Source organism: Bactrocera oleae, chromosome 6 (assembly GCF_042242935.1).
Source record: "Bactrocera oleae isolate idBacOlea1 chromosome 6, idBacOlea1, whole genome shotgun sequence".
NCBI classification, from domain to species: Eukaryota; Metazoa; Arthropoda; class Insecta; order Diptera; family Tephritidae; genus Bactrocera; species Bactrocera oleae.
In genome coordinates this window covers 70,605,877-70,633,842 of record NC_091540.1, presented here as the reverse complement: position 1 = coordinate 70,633,842, position 27,966 = coordinate 70,605,877, and the positions used below count along the sequence as shown (strand labels likewise).

Genomic DNA, 27,966 nt, shown 5'->3' with positions numbered 1-27,966 from the left:
CGCCATGACCGCTTTACACACACACAACCTTATATACATACATAAGTACATATGAGTGTATCTATTGTATGTTTGTAAATATAAGAAAATGCACTCAACACTTTTGCTGAGCGTGGGAAACGCGCAAAGCTAGACCAGAGTCACGTTCTTCTTCGTTTAATTGCACACCCACATACATACATACATACATAAAAGTAAACTTCATGCGCAATACTGCATAGAAATAAAAGTGATGTTTGAATTTAGTACGCTAGCGAAACCAAAAGTCAAAAGATCAACCACGTCATTTTTCGAAGACATCTTACAATTTCCCTTCCTGCCGGCAAGCGAACACCTGCCCACGTGTGCGTGAATTGATTTTATTGTGTTTATTTTGCGCGTAAATTCATCAACACAAATGTTCTTCCCCAAAACCATGCTGTAGTCCAATAAACCGAAGCTGAAAAATTTTTTCATTTATTTTCCTATTCATTTCTTAATATATATGTATGCGAAATACAATAACCTATTATATTCGTTTTTTTGTACACACATACATACCAATGCATATGACTTTTGATAAGTAGTGTTACTCATACGCCGCGTATGCTTGTGGTTCTATTTATTTTAAATGCCAATAATACATGTATAATCTGTTTGATATTATTTACATTTAACGTATGAACGATGCGGACAAGATATCTAAATAAACACACACATATATCTACATACAAATTTTGTATAGTATTATATTGTATGTACAAATGTATACATAATAATCTAATTTAGCTTACTGGGTGTATGAATCAATTTGTGGATGAATTTTTCGGCACTTAATTAAATATATATTATATTTATTTATATATGCCCATACGTTTGTTTATGTGTGCTTAATTGACCTGCCTTCGTTTTGCTTTATTGCACACGGTTGTGCGTAAATTTAAACTAATACATGTGCACAATTCTGACTTTAGTTATATGCATGTATGCAAATTTGTTTTTGTATTTGAGGCTTTTGAAAAAACGTATACTTAATTTGCTATGGGTGTCTTCCATTACATTTGGATTATTTTGGGCGTTAATTTCGCTTTCATAAAATTTGAAATTGAATTTGGTTGAGTTGATTAATACGAGCATATTTTGGCTCCATAAAAGTATATACTACACCTAATATTTGTAACAAAATAAAAATGAATTAGCACTTGCCTTAAACCAGGTTTCCAAATGGGTAACAAAAGCATATACACTCTTTATAAGACAACTAAACTAATATTTTAGCTTATACTATTTATTCTTTATAATTATTTATAAATGCAACAAATCGTGGATGTAAAAGAGAGAAATCAAAAAAATATTTCAAAATTTAAATTTGTTTATTCCAAACAATTGATACCCGCACTGCATTATCGACACATGAACTCAAAGATTCACAATAAATTTTACTACAGCAATATTTAAAACAAAATATATCTCAATTCGTATAGAAATATTTTCCATGTGTATCAGCTCAATTGGTTTCATATTTCAGACCTTAATTAAAGTTTAATAATTATTAGTAAAATTTGATATCATATTTTTCACACTTTTTCCTCAACACCAGAGAACGTATATTATATGATATACGTATATTATATGATATACGTTCTCTGTCAACACCATTTTATCGTAAGCTAACTAAACACATCCAACAAAAATTGACATTCTCTGTTAAAACTCACTACATTGCAAGAAAAATAGAACACTATTGCTACATTGTTTATTCCGGCAAGCAGGTGTGAATAAAACTAGTTTAAAATCGCCAATCAAGTAGGAATATCATAAAAAAATGGCTACGAAAGTTTCATCAAGCAATAATAAAGTCTTCCAAGCGGTAAGTAGCGCATGCAAGTCACTATTAACTGCAAATACAATAAAAACTAACCTCACCCTGGAGCCGGACACAGTATTGGTCAGATTACTCACGTTTTTATTGAATGTTTTTTTGATTTTACAGGACGATGTTCACATCTCGTTTGAAGACCAACAGAAAATCAATCGTTTTGCTAAGCATAATGCTCGAATGGATGATCTCAAAATGGAATTGGACATGAAAAAGAACGATTTAAAGAGTGTCGAGGAGGCGCTGGATGAAATCGAGCTTTTCGACGAAGACGAAGAAATACCATTCTTGTTTGGTGAAGTTTTTCTTACACACAAATTAACAAAAACACAGGTATAAATAATATAAATATTTGAAAAATTTATAAATTAACTAAAAAATATGTATACCTTATTAGGAATTATTGGCTGAGGTTAAAGAACAAACATTAAAAGAAATTGCGGCAATTGAAGTGAAAGCAAATGAGATCAAAGCCGAAATGAATGAACTAAAATCACATCTATATCAACGTTTTGGCAGCAATATATCGTTGGAGAGCGAGGATTAGCTTGTGTAAAATTGTAACAGTCAATAATTATTAAGGCATTGATATTGATTCACATAATGTCGAACTTATTATTCGCCATAAAATAATACAATATCAAAATTAAATTAAATATTTACAACATAAACCTATTCAGTCTGACTGCCAAAAATGAACATGAGATTGTCGCTAGCATTTTCCAGGCAAGCGGCCTAAAAATATACATGTTTAATATATTATATAAACATATGATATAAAAAATGGGGATACCTCCAAGAAATATGTGTCAAAAGGTGCCTTGTAATGTTTCCAATTTGTTAATGCATTTATGTTGCGATTGCTTCTTTGTGTTTCCAATGTCAAGTTCTGTAAAAAAAATTCCTTTTTTTGCAAAACTAAAATTTCACGATTGTATACACTACTACCTCTCCATCACCATTGCAATTGCAATTTAAATTTTCGTGAGTTTGACATATCGAATAATCTTCTTGCAAACAGAACAAATTCGACAGATCCTCAGCTGAAAACTTCATGCTATCTTCATTATTCTTTGCAATATTTTGTATTACACAATCACCCAGGGATAACTTCGCTGTCTGCCTTTGAAATATTTTCTCTTCAATACAACCAGCTGTTACCAGTCGATAGATGTGTACATCCCTGGTCTGACCATCACGCCATATACGTGATATTGCTTGTGCATCAATAGCGGGATTCCAGTCATTATCGAAAAGTATTAACCTTGATGCGCCTATCAAATTGAGACCAACGCCACCAGCTTTTGCGCTAAGTAAAAACACTAGAGAGTCATCTGAATCGCTGTTGAACTTTTCGACATTATCATTCCTTTCTCCTACACTGGTGGAACCATCAAACCGTAAGCATTTTATATTCAGAAAATCACATAAACCTTGTAGCATGTTTAGCGTTTTGGTATGATTTGAAACTAGCACACACTTTTCTCCATTTTGTATTGCTGAGGCAATAAGGAAATGTTGCACCAGGTCTAATTTCGACGAATCGAAGGGTCCCATTTCCGTACAATCTGGCAAACAGCGCTCTAAAGTGCGAGTCAGTAGATTCGGTGTTTTTGTACGTGCGACCAAGGAAGGATGGTTGCAAATCTTTTTCAAAACGGTAATTATTTGCAATGGGGTTAAATCTTTCAAAATTGTTTCCTTACGTTGTGTATATAGATGAAGAGCTTTTTGCAACAAGAATTGTTGAAGTTCCGATGGTTGAACGAAGCAAATGTACTCATACTTTCTCGGCAAGTATTGCCCATTCACGTTTTGTAATCGTCGAAGCATAAACGTCTCAGAGATCTGTATAAGCTCCCTGGTGCGTTCAGCAGCTAAATTCCTTACATCCGTAGAAGCTTCAGGGCTTTGGCTCTGTTGCAAAGGAATCTCGAAATGCAAATGAAATTCTTCATAATTGCCAAATATGCCTGGATTAACAAATTCTACTAGTGAGTAGAATTCGCGCAAATCGTTTTGCACGGGTGTTCCAGTTATTATTACTCGACGTGGAATATTCAGCTCACGAAGGGCAGCTACTACTTTAGTTGATTCATTTTTCAATCGATGACCTTCATCGCAAACTAGCATGTCGAATTTTAAGGACTGGAATTCAGCAACATTTGCAAGCAGAAATTCATAAGAAGCAATTACAAATGGAACATGTTGTTGCTTAGAATAAGAACACAACTTTTGCTTTCCTCCTACTACATAAGCATACATACGTTCACATTTCAACCATTTATTCACTTCGTTTTCCCAATTACGTGTCAGACTACTGGGAGTGGCAATAAGAACTCGATGTAATTCTCTTTCACCGCCATAAGGTCCTCCTTTTAATAATGTGTGCGCAAGTGTTAGGCATTGCAGAGTTTTTCCCAACCCCATTTCATCGGCAAGAATGCATCCACGATATTTTGGATTGTAAAAACCCATAACGCATTTATAAAGAAATGATACGCCATCTTTTTGATGTGGGCGTAAAAGTTGGGCTAGTCTGTATGAGACTTCCACCGGATGAATGGGTAGATTTGCAGGATTTAAATCACCAATATAATTTTCAGGAGGAGAAGGTAAAATGAAGCCGTTGGTTTTTGTGATCCGCCTGTTTTCACGTTTTGTGAATATATTTGTTTTGTCTTCGTTTAATTTTTGGGGATGATTGTTGGTCGCCACTTCTAATATCTCAATTTCCTTATCTTCTATCAACAATATGGATCCTGGCACCAAATCAGACAAGTTAACGTTTTCCTCTATACCCAACTCCTGCCCTTTTTCATCTTTTAGTACACCTCTCTTGACATGAGAATCAACATCAAATACTCCATCTCCATTCCAGATCTTATTTTTCTTAGTGGTTTTTTCGCGCCAAACGACATTAAATGATAACTTCCTAGTCACAGCTAACTTATTATCTTGAACGTTATTAGTTTGATTGATTTTATCATTTAATATATCATTCTTCAGATTGCATGGGGTTTGGAATAGTGTAGATATCTTCAACATTTTGCTCGCTTCCTTACTTTGCACTTTCTCCTCAGAATTCCAACGATCCTCAGCATATTGTTTTTTTATAGCAAAGTATTGGTCACCATCGGTTATTTGTTCCAGCAATTCAATCTCTTTGCCTCCTACAATCATTTGATATCCTTCTTCCAAATTATCATTTTCAAACTTTGTATTAGTACCCATATACCTCCCGGTGCTATCCTTAAGAACAGCCCGGGGGGGGTTCAGTTGAACTTCTAGTAAACCATCTCCGTCCCATGTTTTATGCTTCTTTTTCGTTATTTCGCGCCAGACCACATTGAAAATAATTTTGGAATTATTCTCTTTGGTTGTTCGCTCTTCGAATTGAGTGCTTCTATTCCTCGATGTGCCCCAACTTTCTTCATTCAGAGAGGTCGAACTTATTTCATCATCTCCGTGCTCATCTTTTTCAAATAGTTTATCAATTTTTCTACGTTTTTCGATTTCCCGCACTTTTAGCATTGAAGGTGCACAAGACCTCCTCATTTTAAAATTTAACAAGAAAGGAAATTGAACTTAAACAATGTAATATTTTGAACCAAAAAATAAAAGTTATGCATCCACCTGGAGAAGAATAGTTTTCAAAAAGTGCATACGAAAGTATATAAACAAAAACACCATAGACCCAAATGGTAAAAAGATCCCTTGCCAGACTTTAGCATTGATCAGTCGAACTCTAAAATCTAAAAATGATATAAGAATGAGAATAAAAATTCTACTTGGTATTAATTATATATACTCAGAAAAAGGTTAATTTTATAACATATGGTTACATATTTTACGAACAAAAACAAATTCAAATACATTTAATACTATTGGTCTTATGGGTTGAATTATGTCGAATAGGAACTCAGTGTTATAATTAACAGTTGTAAAGGGAATTTGGCAACCCTACACGTGTTTTTATCTGTATTTCTTATGCCTTTTTACCCACTTATTTACTATTCTATTGCCCTCAGTGAAGCCAAGTTAAACACCTAGCCGAGAGGTTGCGTTGGATTTTTTAAATTTTCACTAAAATTAAAGCTAATCTACATTAAAATGGTGAGTTTTAAATTCAGGTAGTGTGTGATAGATCTATTACTCAAAAATTATAAATTTCAGACCGAAGAAGTCAGTCCAAAAGCATTCCCACTTGCTGATGCTCAACTCACAGCGAAAATTATGAACTTGTTGCAGCAAGCCCTAAACTATAATCAACTACGCAAGGGAGCCAACGAAGCCACCAAGACCCTTAATCGGGGACTTTCCGATATTATTGTAATGGCTGCTGACACAGAACCAATCGAAATACTTTTGCATTTACCCTTATTGTGTGAAGATAAGAATGTCCCCTACGTGTTTGTACGTTCTAAGCAGGCATTGGGACGTGCGTGTGGCGTATCCAGACCAATTGTAGCGTGCTCGGTTACTACAAATGATGGCTCACAGCTAAAATCGCAGATCCAATCAATTCAACATGAAATTGAAAGACTCCTAGTTTAATGTGATAAACTATGTATTCAAGTTAAGATGTATAAATAAAATATATTTTGTGAATTAAAAATAACTCTCATAAAATGAATTGGGTCGGCTTTACTATACCGTCCCAGGCTTTTGGAGATAAAATGGGTATGGGCGGATAGAGGAGATCCTCCAGATCAAGAATATATATAACTTATAGTTTTCGAGATATTTACGTTTAAAGTTGAAAATTTTAACTATTTAAAGTACGTATATTTTCGATTTAAAATGAATGAAATGAACTTATATTTTTCCCTTTTATATCCCCTAACACTTCACTAATTCGTATATATATATTACTACCAAGAAAATGTTAATAGTATTAGTTAATTAAAATTTGTGAAAAGTAATCATAATCGTTTAGAAATTATTTAGAATAACAACTAACGCTTTATATCGATATATATATTACACACTTTTATCGTCAACGAGTTTGTAATCATAAAAGTTGTCGCTAATCTTAGAGAACATTGGCAGCCCTATTGAATTAAAAAAATTTTCCCGCTAGAGGTCGTTCGATATTGTCATTGTATGTTTCTTTTTACCTATTCTTCGCAAAGAAAAGACGACGTTTAAGCTTTGTCAGCACGTTATTTGTACGTCAATCTATCGTGAAACATTTGAAAATATTCTCCAAACAGCGATAAACTTACTTTCAGAATGGCGCAATTCGATTTAACAAGAATTAATTGTCAATTTTTGGACAGGCATCTTACTTTCCCACTGTTGGAATTCTTGTGCGGAAAGGAGGTTAGAAAAATTTCGTTCGCTTCGTTGTCATTTTCTGTATATGTTTTGAAATATATAATATTTCTTATTTTTATTATAGATATATAATCAACAAGAATTGTTGGAATACATCCTCGATACGGTCAACAAAACTAACATGATCGATTATACAATGGACACACGTAAACGTTTGAACCTAAGTCAAGAAATGCCGGAAGAGTTGGTGCAACGCAAAGCTGAGGTGCTGGCTACACTGAAGCAATTGCAAAATGAAGTAGCACCTATTATGAAAGCTACCGACATTCTTAAGAATGGTGAGAGCATGAAAGACTCCAAAACTTTTGTTAATGCTCTGCAAAAGGACTACAACTTTAAGGTGGAACATTTGGAAAGTGCATACAAGCTGGCTAAATATTTGTATGAGTGCGGTAACTACCAAGAATCGACATCCTACTTATATTTCTGCTTGATTGTGATGTCGCCAAACGATAAGGTATATTGTTATACGAAAATTTATGAATACGGCTGTAAAATATTAAATTTGTATGTGTTTATTTATAGAACTACCTAAATGTATTATGGGGAAAATTGGCAGCCGAAATTTTGACCTTAAATTGGAACACAGCATTGGAAGATTTGACTCGTTTGCGCGACTACATCGACAATGCCAATTTTACTACAATACAAGCACTTCAACAGCGGACTTGGCTGATCCATTGGTCAGTGTTGGTATTCTTCAATCATCCCAAAGGTCGCGACCTTATTATTGACATGTTCCTGTATAAGCCTTTATATTTGAATGCTATACAAACAATGTGCCCACACATTATGCGCTATTTGGCTACTGCTGTCATCATTAATCGTACACGTCGCAACGCACTTAAAGACCTCATCAAGGTGATCCAGCAAGAATCATACACCTACCGTGACCCTATAACAGAGTTTCTTGAATGTCTTTATGTGAACTTTGATTTTGAAGGTGCTCGTTTAAAACTGCACGAATGTCAAACAGTGATTTTAAATGACTTCTTCATTGTTGCCTGTTTGAGTGAATTCGTCGAGGACGCTCGTCTAATGATCTTCGAAACTTTCTGCCGTATTCATCAGTGCATCACGATTAGTATGCTTGCTGACAAGTTGAACATGAAACCTAGCGAAGCTGAATGTTGGATTGTTAACTTAATTCGCAATGCTCGTTTGAATGCAAAAATTGACTCAAAATTAGGACACGTTGTTATGGGCACTCAACCTCTGAGTCCCTACCAGCAACTGGTAGAAAAAATTGACTCATTGTCTATGCGTTCAGAACATTTGGCTGGATTAATCGAGCGTAAAAGTAAGCAAAAGAACCCCGAATCGACCGATTCATGGAAATATTATTGAATATAATCGAATCAAAGTATAACACAAACGAATTACAATTACAAACTAAGAGGTTGGATTTGCTTGCTAGTGTTCAGAAGGAGTAATATTTAATACAGCATAGAAAATGTATAATATAAATTTTTGTATAAACTACGTAAAAACCAAAAAGGCTAGAATAAAACAACATCTATTATTCGGGCTGCAAACTAAGGTGTTCTTTTTTTTTAATTCTCCAAAATGGCTACAAATATCTTGTGTAGGCATTTACATCAAATCTTAAGCTTTTTTCCTTTTTATATAAATACAAGTTTTGCAGTATTTTATTTTAATTAATATTAATATTAAGACAAGACAAACATCAATTTAGATAATTCTATTTACTCTCACAAAGTTTGTGCCATAGATAGCAACAAGTTTTTGAAAGCAAGTCGATTGTATTGTACCACTGGTTAAACAAATGCATACCTTACAACTAAAATTCAATTGCACTGTTCTCACATACATATAAAAGCATTTCATTGGAATTTTTAAACAGAAATTGTATTATTTTAATTCTATACTAAATCAAAACTAAAGAGAATAGCAAATTGTGTCTTAAATCGACGGAGCATGTATATTCCGCACAGTTTCAATATCCACGTCTAACTCTTCTACCGCATCAACCTTAAGGTCATCCAACAGGTAGGTGTGACCCACATCCTCCTTATGTCATACAATGAATTGCTATCTTGACTTTTTGGCACCGCCACCACTCTTTCCCTTTTTAACAACCAACCAGCTTCGTGTGGGCAAACTTTGCAAATAGTTTATCCAACGCCGCACACACAACAACCACACAATACCATATATTATACATATAATCGATTCAATGTAGTAGCCATCGAAGACAATTTTACATTCACCACCAGCGGCCTCGCATTCCTAATTAAACAACATTTATTAATAATGGCACATAAATATACTTCAAATAGACTTACAGATTTTTGAGTCTTTGTCAGACAACTATTTTGTGCTGCCACTTCTGGGTCGACATGGGTACATTCTTGCCATGTTAGTACATCCACCAACCACAAAACTACAGTGTTTGGCCAGTTTCCTCCCAGATTCGACAGTGTGTTGAGGAATGTCATGTATGTACCACCTACTGCAGGATCGGAAATTTTCGCGAAAAATGCCATTACAGCTACAAACATGCAGTAGAGGAACACCTGGTACAAAGCGTAATTAACAATTAAGAGCACATAGTAGTAGATGGGTACATAACCGTTCGAAATCATAAAAGGTGTGCAATAAGTAATGATGGCCGCTAATGTACTAAAGACAATTCGATACGGTATGGCTTTCACATATATATCCATGGGGCGTGGTCCGTGTGTATAACGGCTGACAATTAGTGGCAACACTATTTGCAATGGGATTATGGGCACAACCAACAGTGCCAACTTCTCTTTTGGCACGCCAGCATCGATTAATTTTAATGATGTGACTGCATCACAGGCAGCAAAAGTAACTTTGACGGTTAACAAAATGGCGGCTAAAATTTGTATGGGGCGCATGCGTACCATGTCGTAGAGAATCTTGTAGCTCTCGCGTAGGTTCAACTCGTGTTCATCGGTGTAACGTGCCGCCGTATGTGCATCTTGTACATCATTCTCCTTTTTAAAGATCGCTACCAAAGTTGTCACTACCATGAAACAAATGCCCCAGAACCATAAAAAATCTGGCAATATTACAAGACCTTTATCCAACGGTTCTGTGCGTAGATAGTTGTTGCAAAAGTCTTTTGATTCCAGCGCTATAAAGACCACATAGCCCAGAAAGTAACCAGCGGTTTGGCCAACACTATTACATGTCGACGCATAACCAACGTTGCATCGCTTCAACATAGTAAGCGCCCAACCATCAACAGCAATATCTTGAGTAGCGGCCAAAAAGTTAAGTAAGAAAAACAGCATGGTTAAGAATGGTACATTGGGATCAGCCCCATTACCACCTAACCATCGTTCTATTTGCCATGATAGAAAAAGCATAAAAATACCAATTAGATATTGCGATGGAACCAACCATGATTTTCGTCTGCCAAATCGGCGAACGTAGATGGAATCAACAATTGGCGCCCATAAAAGTTTCATACTAAACGGCCAATAAGCGAAGGAAAATTCGGCTTGCTGTTTATAACTAGCTCCACGATTCTGTAAAAGCATGGGAACGGCAGCAATCAGACCTAATGGTATACCTTGCATTACGTAGAGGAAGAAAAGTATGGCAATATTGCCGCGATCGCCGCGTATATCTGTTTTCTCATGGAATTCATCGTTTACATTCGATGGACAGTCCGACGGAGGCGTCTCGACCAACAATTGCTGCTTGTCATTGTCATCAGACGACATCCCATTCGTTTCCTGTCGGCGACGCACAGTCATATTTCTAAAAGTACGATTATTGTGATTAAAATTGTTAACACTTCTAATAACCTGCAATATTTACATTAATATTTTTTGAAATCGATCACAGCGACACGTCAGTAACTTTCTGCCTCTTTTACATGTATGCCCACTCTACAATGCATAGATTATAGGTTGGTGCATTTGTACTGCGTGTCAGTATTTATTCAATTGAAATTTACATAAAATTATTACAAGTTTTCATTATATGTAACTTAAACACACAAATATCGTCCGTCTATTCTTTGCGAAAATCTTTTCGGGATGTAACTCACAAAAATTTATAAATGTTAATATACCAAATCAATCTAAAACCGGAGTGACAACAAAAAAGACCAAACCACAATTTACCAACAAATAATTTTATTCTTGTTTGTTTCGTACTCAAAATAGGGTCGCCATTATCATAAGATTAGGAATGTTGCAATTCATAACCGATTACTTTGCAAAAACATATGCTTATTTATAACCAAGTGTGGGTACATATTTGGCCGAAATATAGATATTGTAACTTTTGTCCAAAATAATTATTGCATTAGCATAAATATGGAATTTCATATAGCACCTATATATGATACCTCGAAGTCACAATGGGGAATTTCTTACAGAAAAAAAGAGTAAGCTCTCAGTAGATATTTAGGTACGGTAACTCTAGCCGACAGCTGTTGTGCGGTCAGTTCAATCAATTATTTGTTTGCGCATTTGTTGCTAAATTATATTGTTAGCATGATATAAAGGTGTATATTTGTGCAAAATTAATCATTTAATTACCATGGTGTTATCTAAAATCATATCGGAGAGCGCTGCATTATCTGCTGTAAAATAGTAAGAGATACTGTGATGAGTACTTGTCTTCCTAAATACATACAAATATACATACTTACAAACGAAATAAATAGAATTTGAAGGGTTTACTCGAAATACTCGTGATCAATATAACGCCAAAGATGACGTCGTGCTAAACCGGTCGACAAAGGAAACAGGAGTTGCATGCATTATTTACTCTACGCAGGCTAAAAAAATAACAATACTAATTAAGGTCGCTTCATGGCCATTTAATGCACTTTAGATTGAATATGCTGATAGTTAACGTTTGTTGCACGCAAAATGGTTCCGGGTCAACATGAAAAGCGCTTATTACTGCCGCAAAGGAGTCATCACAATCGCGAAATCACTGATATCTATTCCTCTGCTGAATTTGAATCCGCAGAGGTTGGTAATAGTGAAATGGATTGCAGTGATGAAGACCTTGAGTATAAGAGGACATTGCAGCAGTATTATGCGAAGCACGAGTTTTCTTTCATTCAAATAATGATGTCGGGATTGCGTTGGCGAAAACGTGCTGTAATACGTATATTATGTTGTACAATGGTATTGCTTTTAATGTTAATGTCATTTTACATGCCGCTTATTCCGAACATGCAAACACGACATAGTAAGTACTAGAGTATATTACAAATAAACTACAAAATATCACTAAAGTCCATAATATTAATATTTGTAAGATAAAATTATTTTATAATTACTTATTTTTTATATTTATTTCAGCTGCACTACCGGATTGGGACTTCAATACGTCTAGAAATTTAGCTGATTATGTGCTGCCTGACAACAAAACAGTGATTTTAGAACCTCAGCTTGGGTGTCAAAATAAGTTGTTTCTGCTTGTTGTAGTTTGTTCAAGTATGCAGAACTTTGCCATAAGGTTTGATATATGCAAAATATATATATATAAATATACTCACATGCATAAATATATATTAATAAAAAAAATTACAATTCCAGACAAGTCATTCGTGAAACATGGGGCAACACATCACGCTTCAATATTGGCATGTTTACGAAACTACATAAGCGTTTTGAAGGTCAATACTTGCAACCGTCACCAGAACGCCTACATTACTATAGCAAATTCCTAAATCTATCAACAAATGTAAGTTCACTTAGTTTAATGTTAAAAATAATGGAATATTTTGACTATGTCCATTTTTTCGATTATTTGAAAATCACAGAACACATATACTATTCCTGATGTGATACCGATGAAAGTTTATTTTATGTTGGGTCGCAGTGCTGATTTGTCAAATGAAACATCATCACTTGTACGCTCAGAGTCCGAACAATACGGCGATATTATACAAGAGAATTTCATCGATACATATAACAATCTGACCCTCAAATCAGTGTTTGCTCTAAAATGGATGATTCAACGTTGCGCACAACATTCAGCATTTTTTATGAAAGTAGATGATGATACTTTCTTGAATGTGCCAAATCTGTTGCACTATCTACTAGGTGGCACTCTTCCGCTCTACAACGATACTTTGGATTTGTATGACACACACACCTACCATGTATTATCACCACGAAATCGCTTCAAGAGTACAAGAAATTACCTGGGAGGACATTTGTTTTGTTCCTCACGACCAGTTTCGCTGGTTAGCAATAAATGGTATATGCCATATTATATGTTTCCGGGCGATAAATATCCAAAGTACTTGAGTGGCTCCGCGTATGTTATGTCTGCGGACGTGGTACCACGATTATACCAAGCCGCTTTCAATACCACCTTCATACACATCGAAGATGTCTACTTAACAGGCATATGCGCTGAAAAAATTCACCTGCCCCGTCATCACAATGCACTATTTAGTTATACACGTGCCAGGGACTGGTGCAGTTTTCGTGGAAGCATCACACAACATGAAGTGAAAGATGAGAGTATGTTGGATGCATATTTATATGTGACCAATACGAGCTTGTATTGCGCACCTCCTGCTAAATATATGAATAAGCGCTTACATAAGCAAATCGGCTGTGTTTGAGTATATGAAAAATGAGACTGTCATTGCGAATGTTATATTATGTTTTTGGTATATTTCGATTATTGTCATATTTTAATACTCTTTAGTTATCTTTATTTTGTTTTTTGTTTTGTTTTCACATATGCACCACCGTTAAGAATGTGCTTCGCATTAGATTAAGTTGAAGAAAAAGTGCGCAACTATATACACATGTATTTATATATAAGGAGTTATTATATTTAAGTATTTAAAAGCTACATATTATTTTAAAGATATTTTAAATTTGCTCTTAAACGTATTATATGAAATCTGCTACAAAACCATTTCGCACAAGTTAAGAAAGTAAGCAAACAAATAGTACACACAAGAGCAAAATCAGTTTATTATTTTAAGTATTTATACATGTATGTGTGCATGTATCTAAACTAACCTATGCATGTCTCATTACACGATTAGGCTTAATGATAACACCTTGACATTATTTCAAATTCCATGTAACTGATAACATTTATGAAAAAGTTTTCACTAAAGGTTATCAAACTATTCCTATGGATTAAGCGAAAGTCTGTCATTGCTTAACAGTTGGAAACTGAAAGTTCTATTCATAAAATACGAAATTATAAATGCATGGAAACATATCTTGATAAAAAGTGTATTATGTCGACTTGGTATAATTTCGTTGCCGTCGTTTTACATTTATAGTTTGTGAATTCACCGAATTCGATCTGTATATTTGATATTAAACTAATATTATTAACTAAATATGTTAACGAGATTCACTGGCCAGATATGTATGTATATACTTATATATAATTATATACAATTGAAAAACAAAAACAAATTCGGATTGATTGATTTGTAGTCCATTTTAAAATAATAATTGTGATTTTCCAGCCATCTATAGAGTTGAATTAAGCGATACTCTATAAAGTACTTAAAAAACTAAAATTAGAAACACAAGTAGACGACTATATATTTCTAAATATTATAATAAGCGGTTCTCATTAAGCGATTTAATATACCGTAATTAAAAAGTCTCACAATATCGATGATTTAAATTTACCGATTTCTTTATATATTGTTTTTAAATATTATGCGCAAACAAATACTGACGACACTATGTTCCGTGTATCACACCCTATGGGCCTTAAGGCCTGCAAAGGTCTCAAGATGGCTCCATCCATTGCATGTGTTGCACCTAATGGAAATCGGATCGAGTCTTTTGGCGCAAACGCAACAGAAATATTCCTTAATGCTAAGGTTAGACGCCATGCCAGCACGGGTCAGGAGGATGCGAAGCAACCCTGTTGCTAGGAGTTGCGCCACTGACGACAATGAAAAAACGCAAATCAATTACGTAGAACCGGCTGTCTTGGAAATTGCCCTAAATTGTCCAAAAGCTTTTTCATAATAATTGCTCAATAAACGTTTCTCCATACATATCTACAGTTTAAACCGCCATTTTTGAGCACGAACGTCGTTTCGCTAAGCTTCCAGGCCACATGTTGTTATACTAACTCAATTTTTGCGCCGTTATGCTCCTGACATTTAAAACTGTTTATAAACAATTTCATTTCGAAAGACTTTTTTCACATTCTATTGTTAGTAAATATTTTTAAAATATTTAGTGCACATCCATTTAAAAATAATACTAATTTCTCAAAAGCTAGAATATTCTATAACTCACTGTTTGTTTAAGTTGTAAAATTTAATAATTACGTAAGTGAAAGTATTATACACAATTAAGTAACTGTATGTTTCTTTGTAATTTCACAAGTAAATAGTCTAGATATCTACATATTATATTTATTAATATGTACATGGGTAAACGAAATAATTCACATAAATATTGCCATACTTTTCAATGCAACTGTGCCAATCAGCATTGTTTAATATTCTCTTATAATTATATATTTACACTCAATATACTAAACATTTGAAATATGCGTTTTTGTTAAAAATTATTTAAAATAGATTTGTTAAATAAAACACCAGAAGACGCTGGATATTATTTCTTTTAATTAAGATGATATTATGGTAGACTAGCTAAAACGAATGTTAGTGTAATCCTTCTCGTAAATAAAATATTAGTTACCAACAGAGGTGAGGTGTTCAGTCCAATCAAATATAGGCACGGAGCGAACTTGGTTTTTATTTATAAAGCTTATTAAATGATAATTCTAAAAAAATATGTTTATAAGAAAGCTCACATGAAAAAACCCATTTTAATTATTATAGCTTTTAGATTCTTGCTAGAGAGGCAAGAGGAACTAAAGGTGTTTAAGACGTTTTAACCGAAGTGGGTACTTTAGGCAAGCCAAACTCGTCAGTTTCAATTCCACTCTGTAAACATATTTTATATAAAATTCTTCTTCATTGTATAAATCTTTATACATACTTTACTGCCGGGTATAATACTATCGGCACCCGGTTCTTTATCAGGTGCTGATGGTGCTTTCACCATGTCATCCAAGTAGCTGGTATCATCATCGAGTGCTATTTCATCGCCTAGAGCATCCAATTCAGATTGCAGTTCATCATCGTCAACTTCTGGCATGCCATATGTACGTCCTAAAGCTTCTTGTACCTCGTCTGCTTGTTCTAGCATATCGGCCATATCGTCTTGGATATCCTTTAATGTCACATTCAAAAATATTTGTGGTGAAATAATTATGCTCGTGCATACCAAGTCGTACTCACCTCAATTTGGTCGATATTGACTTTCTTGAATTCCTTCTGCATTTGTTTGACACCATCCTTCATTGCAGATACAGTAGCATGTGTGTCTTTTAGCGATTGTGCAGCATAATTTGCCTGCTCCATATTGAATGACTGATTACGTAGTGCTTCAACTTGCTGTTCATAACTAGAATTAAAATCACTGTGAATGCAAATGTTTTTTATAACTTATCAGAGGTTTTACGCCTTTTTTTGTTTCAGCACACGCATAGCTCGCTGCTTTACAGAGTTTTTAGCCGGTCCTTCGCGCATTTTCGACATTTGTTCGCGATATTTACGCAATTCATTATCCAGCTTTGTCACCTTCTCCTCGATGGAACTCGCACGAGAATCAACCTTCAAAGGATAAGTTCCATAATAATAAATACTTGTTTTGAAACAACAAATGCTTTTGTTTTGCACTGTGAAAACTTACCCCGGCGATGCAGTCGTTTAGATTTGGTGCTGGCTCCTTGGGCTTGCCTTTTCCGAACAGTCGATTCATTGTAATATTTGTTTTTAATTTAACTATAATATAGTGTTACTACAACTGTTCGAAATTAATCCAAATAAATTGTTTTTAGTAAATATTTCAGCTGATGACTAATCCTTATATTGAATGGTGACAGTTCAATATGCAATGGTACTCAAAGTGTTGGTGCTTACAAATAAATAATGGCATTGCCATTTCAGTAATAAAGTTTTTATAAATTATAAAGTTTGTTTCTAATATTTTGCAAAAATTATTAGCGTATGTGTTTAAATTAAAAACAGATATATTTTTCAAATAAATATATCAAGTACTTTCACAAGGAGCACTTAAAACATATGAGCATATACCTAAATACTAGTATATGTATGAACATACTGCAATATTTGACAGAACTGGAAACCGCTTTAATATCTACCTATTTGGACACCAGGGAATTAATGCAAAGGGTGTAAAGTTAAAACTAAATTTCCACTACCCAAATAAAGTGGATGTAGCTGTGAATTTATGTAATCCAAGAAGTGATCTATTGTTACGCTTTTAGAGGATGGTGGCTCAAGACACCACTGACCTACCCTAGTATATACATATCGACACAAAGATCGGAATTCTCAATAAATTTCCAGTAGGCAGCTAAAAATACGTACACATGCCCCTTATATTTTGCTTTGCTTTTGTTTCTTTTTTTTTATGTGGAAATGGATCACATAAAATTATAAGTTAAACGATGAGGGCGTCGCTCAAACACTTTGATCTGTCAAGATACTTACATATTGTATGTTCCTGACAAATGGCTTGGTAGCAAATTCCTTTCTAGAGCCATACAAGTATGTTCGCGGTTATGCAGCATTCCAGTATGCAAATAAAAAAATGCATGCCAATTAAAATTTTTCGATAAGATTGCCGCACAAATTTGCGTGCCATATGATTGCATTTGCTTTTTGGAAGTTAATTTACAGTGTGTTTGAGAGATCACATCACTTTGGCTATTTTAAATGGATTTATTTGAATAGTTTGTTAGCTCAATGTAATTAAATTTTTAATTAAAAATAAATATATGCGCGTGATATATGACGAATCGAATTAAGTCTGAGGTTAGAGGCTGATGGGACACCGTAAACAACTCCGAGCGCACTAGTTGTATGTCTCAATCAAAACGGTGATCCCAGTGGGATATTCTATTAATATTATAGTATTTAAATTATATATACTTAAGTACGCAAGCAAAATAACCAAACTTTAAATATCCATTTTGAAGAAGTGATGCACAAGGCATTTGTTGGGATACTGCGAATATTCGTAGGTACTTATTCTGTTTGTGCACATGTATGTTAATTTTTATATGCGCATACATACATATATGCACATTCATATTAAACAGTTCTTCGGTTGCTCGATTAATTTTCAACTTTGAGTAAACTGTGTTTGAAATAATGGATTTGTTGATGACGGAATCGGTTGATGGCTAATGGCATCACATGACACTTAAAAGTTGGCCAAAGGCTGCTTACATTTCCCATTCAATTCAGAAAACAATAGAAATGTTTGTATGTCAGATGCTTTTTTTCAGATTGTGAAGATTTCTGAATGCCCGCCTAAAAAGAAAAGTCTGAAGATATATGGTATACAAGTATGTATGCCTGCAGTGTCTGACACTCGATAAAAGTTATGTTTTTCATTAATACATAATTCACACTTTCATTGATTTCAGTATTTATTTCACCCCCTATGGGCATAGATAAATTGTGCTCTGTTGAGAGATGAATATTTCTTTTCACTCGTGCTGCTGTAATATGATTTTGATTAATTTACGTTGGCATAAACATACTTTTGTTGAGCAAAAGTTCCTCATAAAAGCGTAACCTTAAAATTTATGTATAGGTATAAATATTCCTATTAAGTGAAATTTTTGATTCGGTGAAACTGAAAAATATTAATTTTAAGCATTTTGGATAATTAATGTTTTAATTACAACATTGAGACTGCCCAATAACATAGTTATTTCTAAAATAGTGCAATAATATGAATTCAATTAATATGAATTCAATTCAAAATCATATACATATGTACATACATGTATATACTGTCAGCAATATCTATTAGGCAGCTGATTCAGTAATTTTATCCGAGTGTAATTTCCCTAATAACTCTGACACTACCAACAACTTCTTGAGACTAATATTTTATAGTTAGAACAAATAAACCAACAAAACAATATGGATCAGATGGGTTAAGAGCCCAAAAGTAGGCTTCAAACTTACGACACACCGACTAGCGGCCATTTACCATAAAACTGATAGCATTTACTTTCTGTAACCAGCAAATACATCTATTACATATGTACTTATATACATAATTGTAATGTCTGAATTTTCGGTAGCCGGCAAACTGCTATAGACAACGTCTGGTACTTCCTCATAAATAGTGAACTGCAGTTAATCTTTTAAATAGTTACTGTCAAACTGAAAAGAGTGATCGATCACATTTCCTATGAGCTGAACAAACACATTCATACACAATACATACATATGTACATACGCATAGGCATGGGTGTGGCTGAGTAACGGAAGAACTGTATAGGGCACGATTTGGGAACAAGACGGGGGTTGGACTTAATGCAGATGCTTATGTTGTATGTGTAGGCCATAAAATGAAATTCCAATTTGCCTTTTAAAATCCACTCAATGTGTGCACTTAAACAAATATGCAGTATGCCACATTTATTTCAAGGAGTAAATTGTTGCTTTCCTCATGCATGTGCCCGTCGTTTGTGTGTGTGTGTGCATGTATTTAGGCTTACATTGATGAACAGAAGTTGTAATGAAAAAGTGCTCCCTGCTGTGTACTCGCGTGACTTGTTGAAATACGATGAGCATACTCGTACATATGTACATATTTGTATATTCGGTAGGTGCACGCACGCATATGAGACACGTACGTATGTATGTGTGCAACATCCCTTGACAATGGCAATTCCAATATTTTTATTTTTTACTTTGAAATGGGTGTACAGATGTCGGTGCGTCCAATTCATGCGGTTGGAATGACTTGTCCGATGTGCACACCAGCGCCGTTGCCTCGGTGGTTGAGTATTTGACATGTGGGATTATTTTCCACAAAATTAATGCGACTTTCGAAACGCACTCGATTATGCTGAAAGTGCGTGTGCAACGGTTGGTCCTAACACCCTAACTTGAGTAGCATATTTTTGTTTTTGATCATCACCGTCTGCTGTCCCGTTTGTAAGTTACTCCGAATAAGCAAGACATGCGTGCTTATAATCATCTCGTGCCGCATCTCTCTTTTACGGGCGTCCTTGTCGTGTCGAGCGTGTTGCCAACCCCAAAAGACAATCAATATCCCTACGACACCGTCCACACATCCGCATTGTTTGCACTTTGGGCTGCGTCATTTGGCGCGTGCACGGGGCAAGGGTGTGCGCAAGCGTAGCATTGCATGGTGGCGGGTTTATCAAAATTATATTTTTTTACGATAATTTTCAAGTTAATGAATATTTGTGATGTCAACAACAAGTTAGTCAACAAAAGTCGCATGCTACAAAATATAAAATTTTAATTGTAATTTAAGTTTTTCATACTTGTATGATGTACGCGTTAGACTTACGGCAATCATGTGTCATATTTTTCGTAAAATATGTTCTTTTTTATAAAACCGTCATAAAAGTGTCATTTAAACAGTATATTGGGTGATTTTATTGACACTATAAAAGTTTATACAGACCATAAATAAGTGTCGCGGCATGAAATCGTTAGACCAAAATTGATTTTGCAAGTATTACTGCTTAAATTAATTTTTGTTGTATTGAATTGCTTGAGGCTCTTCAAATTAAAAAATAGAAAAAAATCTCTTAAACTATATATGTATTAAATATGAGCGCGACGGAGCAGTAGAGCGCGTTCTCAAGTGTACAAAGTGTTAAAATATCCTAAGGCCAGCGTCTGTCTTTGAAGTGGCCGTATGCCTAAAATCTAACGGGGATAACAACACTTTTTGTTATTTTTAGATTTCAATGGATGACATCGACTACTACTGGGGTTAATCTGCGGTTTCCCTTTTTTACTTGCATTTTAACCGTGTCGCCCTATTCACTCCAAAGTCATTCATGTCAATCACCATTTTTAATTATTCAGCAATGGCACTGCAGGCTGCCCGAAAGCTCACTGTCAAGCATTTGTCCGCTGTTAGCCGCTGGCAAATTTGGTAGATGTGCAAACAGTCACATATGCACGAATTAATCACATTTGAGTAATTCGACCAGGCAATGGTGTCGGTACTGCGTAGAGGATATTTAGTAGAAGAAGTGAGGTGCAAAAATACAAATGCATTTTGGTGTATTTTTATATTAAAAAAAGAATTGCATGGTCTTATTTTTGCTGTTTTTTCGTGCTTATTTGAGCGTATTTCAAAAGAAATTTCTTTTATTTTTAAAACAAATTCCCTTGCCTAGAACAAAATTGTATAACTAAGTAAACACTTAATTCGGTTTGAAAATAATGTTTTTTTGTAATTTTTTACACGATTTTATTCCATTTAGTACGATTAATAACTTTTTGTGTTTACATTTTATTGTCAGATTTAATTTTTGCGAAATACATTCATATCACAAATTAGAGAGCATTTTTGTGGAAGCAGGTTTACGGGTCAGAGCAATTGTAAATAACACAAATTTAGGGAAATGAACAATGTCTTTTTTACACGTTTTTTCTAAAACCAATCTACCGTTTAAAAACAGATATAGTTCTATAACATATATTTATAAAGACAACACACTGTCTTCTTCTTTTACATCACATACTTATGCTCCGAAGATACTACCCTACAAAGTTATTAATTACATCTAAACAAAGCAACACAATTTTATGTAAGGAAGTGACAGACATGGGTCCAATGCGATTTAAGGCCCGATATCAACATGTCTTTTTAAGCGTTAAAAGATATTGAGCAGACGTAGTGGTGATTTTAAGTTGGGCAACATGCCACACTTACATATTTCATGTTCATTGGCTTCCGTTTGCTGCTGCTTCCATTAATTTCAATACGCTTCCTTTTGTTTACTTTTGACAATTATCTCAGTTTTAACTCCGACTTATAAGTAAAAAAAACAAACCTTTTGCCTTCACATATTCAACATTGCACACTGCATATTTTAAAATTCTGAAAAATAATGCAAACATTTTCGAAACGTGACACATTGACAACTTTAGCAGATTTTATACTGAAAAAGATATCCGACCATATAGATATGCGCATATATTTAATATGAATGCATGTCATTTGACCATGAGTTTAAATTTGTAGCATGTCCTTTAGCACGTCCAGCGTCACGCTTATATTTCTGCATATTGCTGCTACTTGTTCTCTTACTCGTTCTTACAGGTAAGCCCCCTGTAGTGCGTGAGAATATTTCGTGTCCAGCAATTGTCAAGCCTAATTACGTTTGTTATTTGAATGCATTTCACATGCTCCGCGACTATTAAGGGTTTCCATATTTGCTATTGTTTTGGTGCACTCAAAAATACTGTACCACCCAAACGTTTAGGAAATCGCCTCACTTGTTGATAATGTTGGGTTCTTCAGGTCCGATCAAAATGTTAACTCTCTAATGACTGTACGTTGAAGGCGCTTGCGTTTACTATATTACAGGCGAGTTTCGCTGCCTTTAATTATGTTGAAAACGGGTCCTGGAGCTCGATTCAAAGAGTTGTGTTGTAACACCAGAATGGCGCTATGCTTTGGAATCGCTTCATAGAAATATTTTACCTATGGGAAAGTGTCCATTGACACTAGTCAAAGCTAATGAGAGAATGTTTTGACCCTCTAACAAGACGGTTGACTTCTGCTTGAAGATAAAGGATGATTTGTTCGTCCCTATAACTAAGGCACAAGTCTATATATGCAACCAATCTAGGTTTAAACTAATGAAAAATACATATTAGCATAGAACGTCAGGCGTTGGGCGTGCTTATTCTTAAATAAACATTATTCTTCTTCGGGTTTCTCCATGAGACATCATAGTAGAACATATACACCAGTTGATGTATAGATTTTAATTTCTGGCTTAATTAACATAACAATTTAACTTACGTATAGTTAAGTTTTAGGTGAAGAGAAAATAAATTAGAAAATGTGCGTGCTTCTTGCCTTTTAGACTAATTAAAATGGACAATTTATCATAAGGATTTTAAGAGGTGAGTACCTCCGCCATCTATGTTTGGGCAAATATGCACTAAAAAGAACAACAGAGCCAGATTTTTTTATGAACAAATTATTAAAATGAAAATTACTAATCTTTGCTCGCGATATTATCGTTCACATGTTTAAAAATAGTATTCACTCAAGTCGCTTGGCTATGAAATGATGTGACGCATCTTCTTTTTGTTCTAAAATTGTTGACGGGTTTTTCATAAATATATACGTACATACAAATGTAAAAATATTCTCAAAGTTTCGTGTGACCAAATTAGAGGCACTTCTTCTACTTATTTCATCATGAAAGATTTGACTTCCTCAATTCATCAAATAAATATAGATTAACTAATGAGTTACAGAGGTTGTGTGGCAATAAATAAAAACTGACTTTTGTATCGCCGAAAGTGATCAATTAAAACAAATTACTACAGTTTTATTATTGGATATTTGTAGGTATGTTTGCGCCATATAAGGGAGTATTGATAACAAATATCCGAAATCAATTAAGAGGCCAACAAGCTATGTTGCTCAAGAGAAAACTACCACTAACAACAATGGTGTGACAGTTCAATGACTCTGGTGACCGGAACGTAGAAAATAAAGTATACGTATTAGGGCAGTCCTCAATTGTAGGAAACAGTCTTTATTGAAGCGTCCCTAAATGTCAATACCTACTGCACTTAAAATTAAAGGTATGACTTGTAAAGTGTGATTAATATTTGTGAAGACAAAGAAATTAATATTTGTTTAAGTCATCTCAGGATAATCTGAAATTTGACAACAGTGCATTGGTAGAAATTTTTATGTACCATTACTAATTGGTGGGGGGGAAGACTGATAAAAAGTGTGTTGAGGACCACTCTAATAGACACATCTATAAATACAAAATAACTTTAATTGGGTTTTTCTTAAACATCTACCATTAAATCAATAATAAAAAAGACCCTACAGAGCAATAGAAACCCTTCACACCATATACTCTGCATACATAGCCACATTTCTAAATATATTTGTAAGAGCCTGAATACTACAACACCAATGAGGCAATATTGACAGACAACGACACCAAATTCGTCAGCTGACAATCAAATTTAATTTGTTACGCTTAATTGAAATAAACAAACAAATAAGTGACCGAGGGCAATCATTGCACATTGTTGACTAATTGTAAGAATATTTAGAAATATTTCACTTCTTGAATGCAATAGAAAAGAGAGGAGACAGCGAAAACTATTGCGCGTAGGCATTCAAGCAAAATATTAGATTAGATTCAACAAATGATTTTTGAAATACATTATTTTAGTACAAAATAACGTTTTTAACTCTACACTAACTGAACAAAAAACGGTTTAAATTATACCAACGGGAGCAAATTAACTTACTACTTACTTACAGGGTTACACTGCCGAAATAACAACCCTTAGCCGACAGAAATCCGAGTTAATTCCGGTAACGAAGAACCGGCTATTGTGGGAATGTGGCAAGCCCTACAATCCCACTCATCTAACACCCCTCCAATATGATCCGACCTCGCCGAAACAGCACCTTTCCTGGGCCTCCCGTTAGACTATTTCGCTGTCAAATATCTCGCGCTTTGCCAGCGAAACAGGGTCTAGATAACGGCTGCAACAACAACCACAGCGGGAACAAATCAAAATTTTTATCTGCTGTCTCAACAGTCGTGTTTATGGCACGCATTCGAAATGAAGCATAATTTATATCCACTCTGTTATCGGATATTAATAGTTAGTATAATTGGAAGAATTCAGAGCTTACAAAAATTGAAAAGAAAATAACAAAAATATTAAGGGAATAATCAAAGGGACAATATCTTTGACACCTCGACTTAGCGCTCTCGTCACTTTCACTGCTGTGTGGTTTGATAGGTTCTTGGTGAACTTAAGCCAATTCCCTTGGTAAGATTAGAACATGTTTTTTTTTCGCTACGACCACTTATCACTTTTTCTTGCTCAGACTTTCAATTTAAAGAAGCCCACGGCTCCATGCAATAAAAAGAATCTTCAAATACTTATGCGTCGGTGTCTTTGTGTGTGGCCGCGTACGTGTACATGTACCATAAATGTATGTGATTGAGCCTGCGATATTAGCTTAGAAAAGCAGTGGTGTAGTTGCAATCACAAAAAGGGATTTATATAATTTGCTTGCTATGCACAATTTGGTGTGATCATGAGTAAAAAAAATACCTTCTGGGAAAGTATAAACCAAAATAAATTGATTTGTATATGATGTATGTTGAGCAACAGATAGTAAAGAATTTCTGAGTGGTTGGAAATTATTGCAGAGCAATCAAAGTAAATCTCTGAATCTAAAGAATATTTAGACAAGTTACAAATGACTAACGAACCTAAAACCTACTTATTCTTTTGTACTAGAAAATCAATATTCAGAATTTAAAATCTGTAAATACTCTTCTTAAAAATGTGCCTAATTAATTTGTGGTTTTATGCTCAAAGAACACATGAACCCACTGCACGTCACTGTTCCCAACTGTTAAACTTGTATCTATCGTCTCTCATGGACATAAATGTTCTTCCAATTCCAATCGAAGGGAAGAAGTAACGCCGAGAAGACTGGTGGGAGCGCATAAGGCAAACAGATATGCTTCGTTTAAATTGAATAATGTGTTTTTAAGTGACGTTTAGACGCATTCTTCTCTAAATTGAACAATTGTTCATAATTCTTACTCAACGGGCACATAATATCGCCAGTAGTTTCATTTTTTCTTCCACTTCTTCTATACATATGTATGTATGTATGGTATGCATATACTTGGTATGTGCTTCAGCTTCTCAAACTTCAACGGCTTGAATTCAGGGAATGCATTCATTGAATTCGTTTTCGTTCTGTGGCAATTTCCATCAACTCAAGTCTTAAGTCGCGAACAGGCATAGGCGTACACACATACATACAGTCCGGTCGTTTTATCGGTACGGCTCTATGTTTCATTGCAATGCGTTCATGCGTAATTCTCCACTGAAATTGGAAACCTCATTGGGAGGATAGCTTAAATGCACGAAACTGCGCAGCAGATCATCAAGCGCAGATTAGCGCATTCCATGGCTTATTTGTAGACGCACATACACACACAAACCCACACGCATCTATTTACGTTGCATATAGTCTAACAATAGGCGTTGCAAGTTATTTTGTAAATGTTTTGCATTGCAGCATATCTTGAGTGATCTCAGTCTACGGATTTTACGAGTTCAACAATCTCGCAATTGAAGATTTTCTTATTGATAAATAAGAAAATAAAAGAACTCGCACTTTCGCATAAATATAAATAAATGCCGTTTACGGTACGTTGTAGGCAGCAAGAACCCCGCATATATATATTTACTTATACATAAGTATATACAACTGTGTAATGGACAATAGCAGCATGCGATGCGCTCAGATCGTTTCAATTGACTCGGATGTGGGTTGGGTGTAAAACGCTTGCAGTGCAAGTGAAGTGTTGCGCGCTTGTTTATACTTTATCTGTTGACAGTTGATTTCCTGCAGAACCATTGCCACAAATTGGACCTGTTTTTCATAATTAACATATATACATACAAACGTATTTATGACAGGCATTTTTGTGCTGGTGTTAAGATGCCGCCGAGCGGATGATCCTCATCAAGAGTTCAACACTCACTTGAGGTTAGTACAGCTAGGCCACGCATCACAAACAATATACTAAAATACCAACATTCTTATGCACTCATAACGTTTATAAAGACTCAAAAAGTCTACAGTGTGTTTGAAAATTTTCGGTAAATAGAAGCCTGCGCTGCACAAAATCGAATAATATACTTATATGAATACTACAAAAATAACGTTGCAAGAACAACGAATTTCTTTTACAAAATTTGAAGAATATTCATAATTTAGTGGTATAGGTCCAAGTACACAGAAGGTGAGAATTTCTTTAAGCTCTAGTTTGGTAAGCGTACTAAGCTAAATTGTCCCCAGCTTTAATACTTCCTCCAAATATGCCGAAATCCGTATAAGAAATGTTTTTTATTAAAGATGTAAGTTTGTTATTATCAACTTGAAGTGAAGTTGTTTTGAGTAAAGTATTTTAAATGCAGAGGAGACTTTTCCAAGCTCTAAAACTATAAGCTTTGGTAAAATGTTTTCATTTTTTGAGATTTCTATAACTACCAGCATGATATCACGTAAATCAATTTATTAATAAATGAAATAATTTAGAAAAATTGCAAAAATATTATATAGAAACATTAGTAGATATAGTCCAGGTCACCTCAAATAATTTCAAGAATCTGGACAGCTTTTATCGCATATAAATAATGGTTCTTCTTGTTACATAGAGCTGACGGTTATAAGCTCGAAAGTATAGCATATACATACATATTTAAATATATTTATATATATACCATATATGTATATATATTTTAAATTTTAATTAAATATACTTTTTAATATGAGTAACATAAGCAAAACAACAACCCTATCGTTATGTGTGAATATATGTATAGTATAATATATTTCTATATATGTACGTCTCCCTTTGGGTTTGCTTGCAGTTGTGGGGTGTACGGAGTATCGAAAAATATTTTTCTAATACTTAACGAAAAATTTCGCGGTAAACCCGAAGTGTGTTGTAGCCTCATGAACAAAAACAATAAAATCAACGCGGCTATCTAATGAATGCACAATCTCTTATTGTGTCAGATAATGCCGTTACCACACATATATATTCCTAATATGCATACACATATGTATGTGCATAAATACAACATACAGATC

General features: G+C 34.6%; 7 protein-coding genes across 8 annotated transcripts; 4 read left to right on the top strand and 3 right to left on the bottom strand.

The window, feature by feature from the left end:
• Positions 1-1,682: 1,682 nt before the first annotated feature.
• Pfdn4 (prefoldin subunit 4) lies at positions 1,683-2,529 on the top strand. Its single transcript, XM_014236352.3, has 3 exons — positions 1,683-1,849; positions 1,973-2,191; positions 2,256-2,529. Exons 1-3 carry the CDS (start codon positions 1,805-1,807, stop codon positions 2,403-2,405), a joined length of 414 nt encoding a protein of 137 aa, XP_014091827.1. The 5' UTR covers positions 1,683-1,804; the 3' UTR covers positions 2,406-2,529.
• On the bottom strand, positions 2,450-5,611 carry LOC106618555 (DNA repair and recombination protein RAD54-like). Its single transcript, XM_014236351.3, has 3 exons — positions 2,807-5,611; positions 2,652-2,747; positions 2,450-2,593 (listed from the first exon to the last, which is right to left on the bottom strand). Exons 1-3 carry the CDS (start codon positions 5,414-5,416, stop codon positions 2,531-2,533), a joined length of 2,769 nt encoding a protein of 922 aa, XP_014091826.3. The 5' UTR covers positions 5,417-5,611; the 3' UTR covers positions 2,450-2,530.
• Positions 5,612-5,818: 207 nt separating this feature from the next.
• On the top strand, positions 5,819-6,479 carry hoip (NHP2-like protein 1 hoip). Its single transcript, XM_014236353.3, has 2 exons — positions 5,819-5,974; positions 6,035-6,479. The coding sequence occupies exons 1-2, from the start codon at positions 5,972-5,974 to the stop codon at positions 6,413-6,415; spliced, it is 384 nt and encodes a 127-aa protein (XP_014091828.1). The 5' UTR covers positions 5,819-5,971; the 3' UTR covers positions 6,416-6,479.
• Positions 6,480-6,970: 491 nt separating this feature from the next.
• On the top strand, positions 6,971-8,733 carry eIF3e (eukaryotic translation initiation factor 3 subunit e). Its single transcript, XM_014236341.3, has 3 exons — positions 6,971-7,183; positions 7,263-7,655; positions 7,724-8,733. Exons 1-3 carry the CDS (start codon positions 7,094-7,096, stop codon positions 8,543-8,545), a joined length of 1,305 nt encoding a protein of 434 aa, XP_014091816.1. The 5' UTR covers positions 6,971-7,093; the 3' UTR covers positions 8,546-8,733.
• LOC106618547 (acetyl-coenzyme A transporter 1) lies at positions 8,718-11,341 on the bottom strand. Its single transcript, XM_014236339.3, has 3 exons — positions 11,015-11,341; positions 9,505-10,954; positions 8,718-9,448 (listed from the first exon to the last, which is right to left on the bottom strand). Exons 2-3 carry the CDS (start codon positions 10,948-10,950, stop codon positions 9,251-9,253), a joined length of 1,644 nt encoding a protein of 547 aa, XP_014091814.2. The 5' UTR covers positions 10,951-10,954; positions 11,015-11,341; the 3' UTR covers positions 8,718-9,250.
• A 281-nt stretch (positions 11,342-11,622) lies between these two features.
• LOC106618549 (beta-1,3-galactosyltransferase 1) lies at positions 11,623-14,590 on the top strand. 2 transcript variants are annotated; one of them, XM_014236340.3, is made up of 5 exons: positions 11,623-11,796; positions 11,871-12,406; positions 12,520-12,676; positions 12,757-12,904; positions 12,984-14,590. In XM_014236340.3, exons 2-5 carry the CDS (start codon positions 12,079-12,081, stop codon positions 13,794-13,796), a joined length of 1,446 nt encoding a protein of 481 aa, XP_014091815.2. In that variant the 5' UTR covers positions 11,623-11,796; positions 11,871-12,078; the 3' UTR covers positions 13,797-14,590. The 2 variants fall into 2 exon arrangements, with proteins under 2 accessions (XP_014091815.2, XP_069968040.1); XM_070111939.1 differs by having other exon boundaries at positions 11,623-12,406.
• Positions 14,591-15,879: 1,289 nt separating this feature from the next.
• Positions 15,880-17,125, bottom strand: Vps60 (vacuolar protein sorting 60). Its single transcript, XM_014236342.3, has 5 exons — positions 16,930-17,125; positions 16,699-16,850; positions 16,476-16,641; positions 16,174-16,407; positions 15,880-16,118 (listed from the first exon to the last, which is right to left on the bottom strand). Exons 1-5 carry the CDS (start codon positions 16,996-16,998, stop codon positions 16,056-16,058), a joined length of 684 nt encoding a protein of 227 aa, XP_014091817.2. The 5' UTR covers positions 16,999-17,125; the 3' UTR covers positions 15,880-16,055.
• Between the last annotated feature and the right edge of the window lie 10,841 nt (positions 17,126-27,966).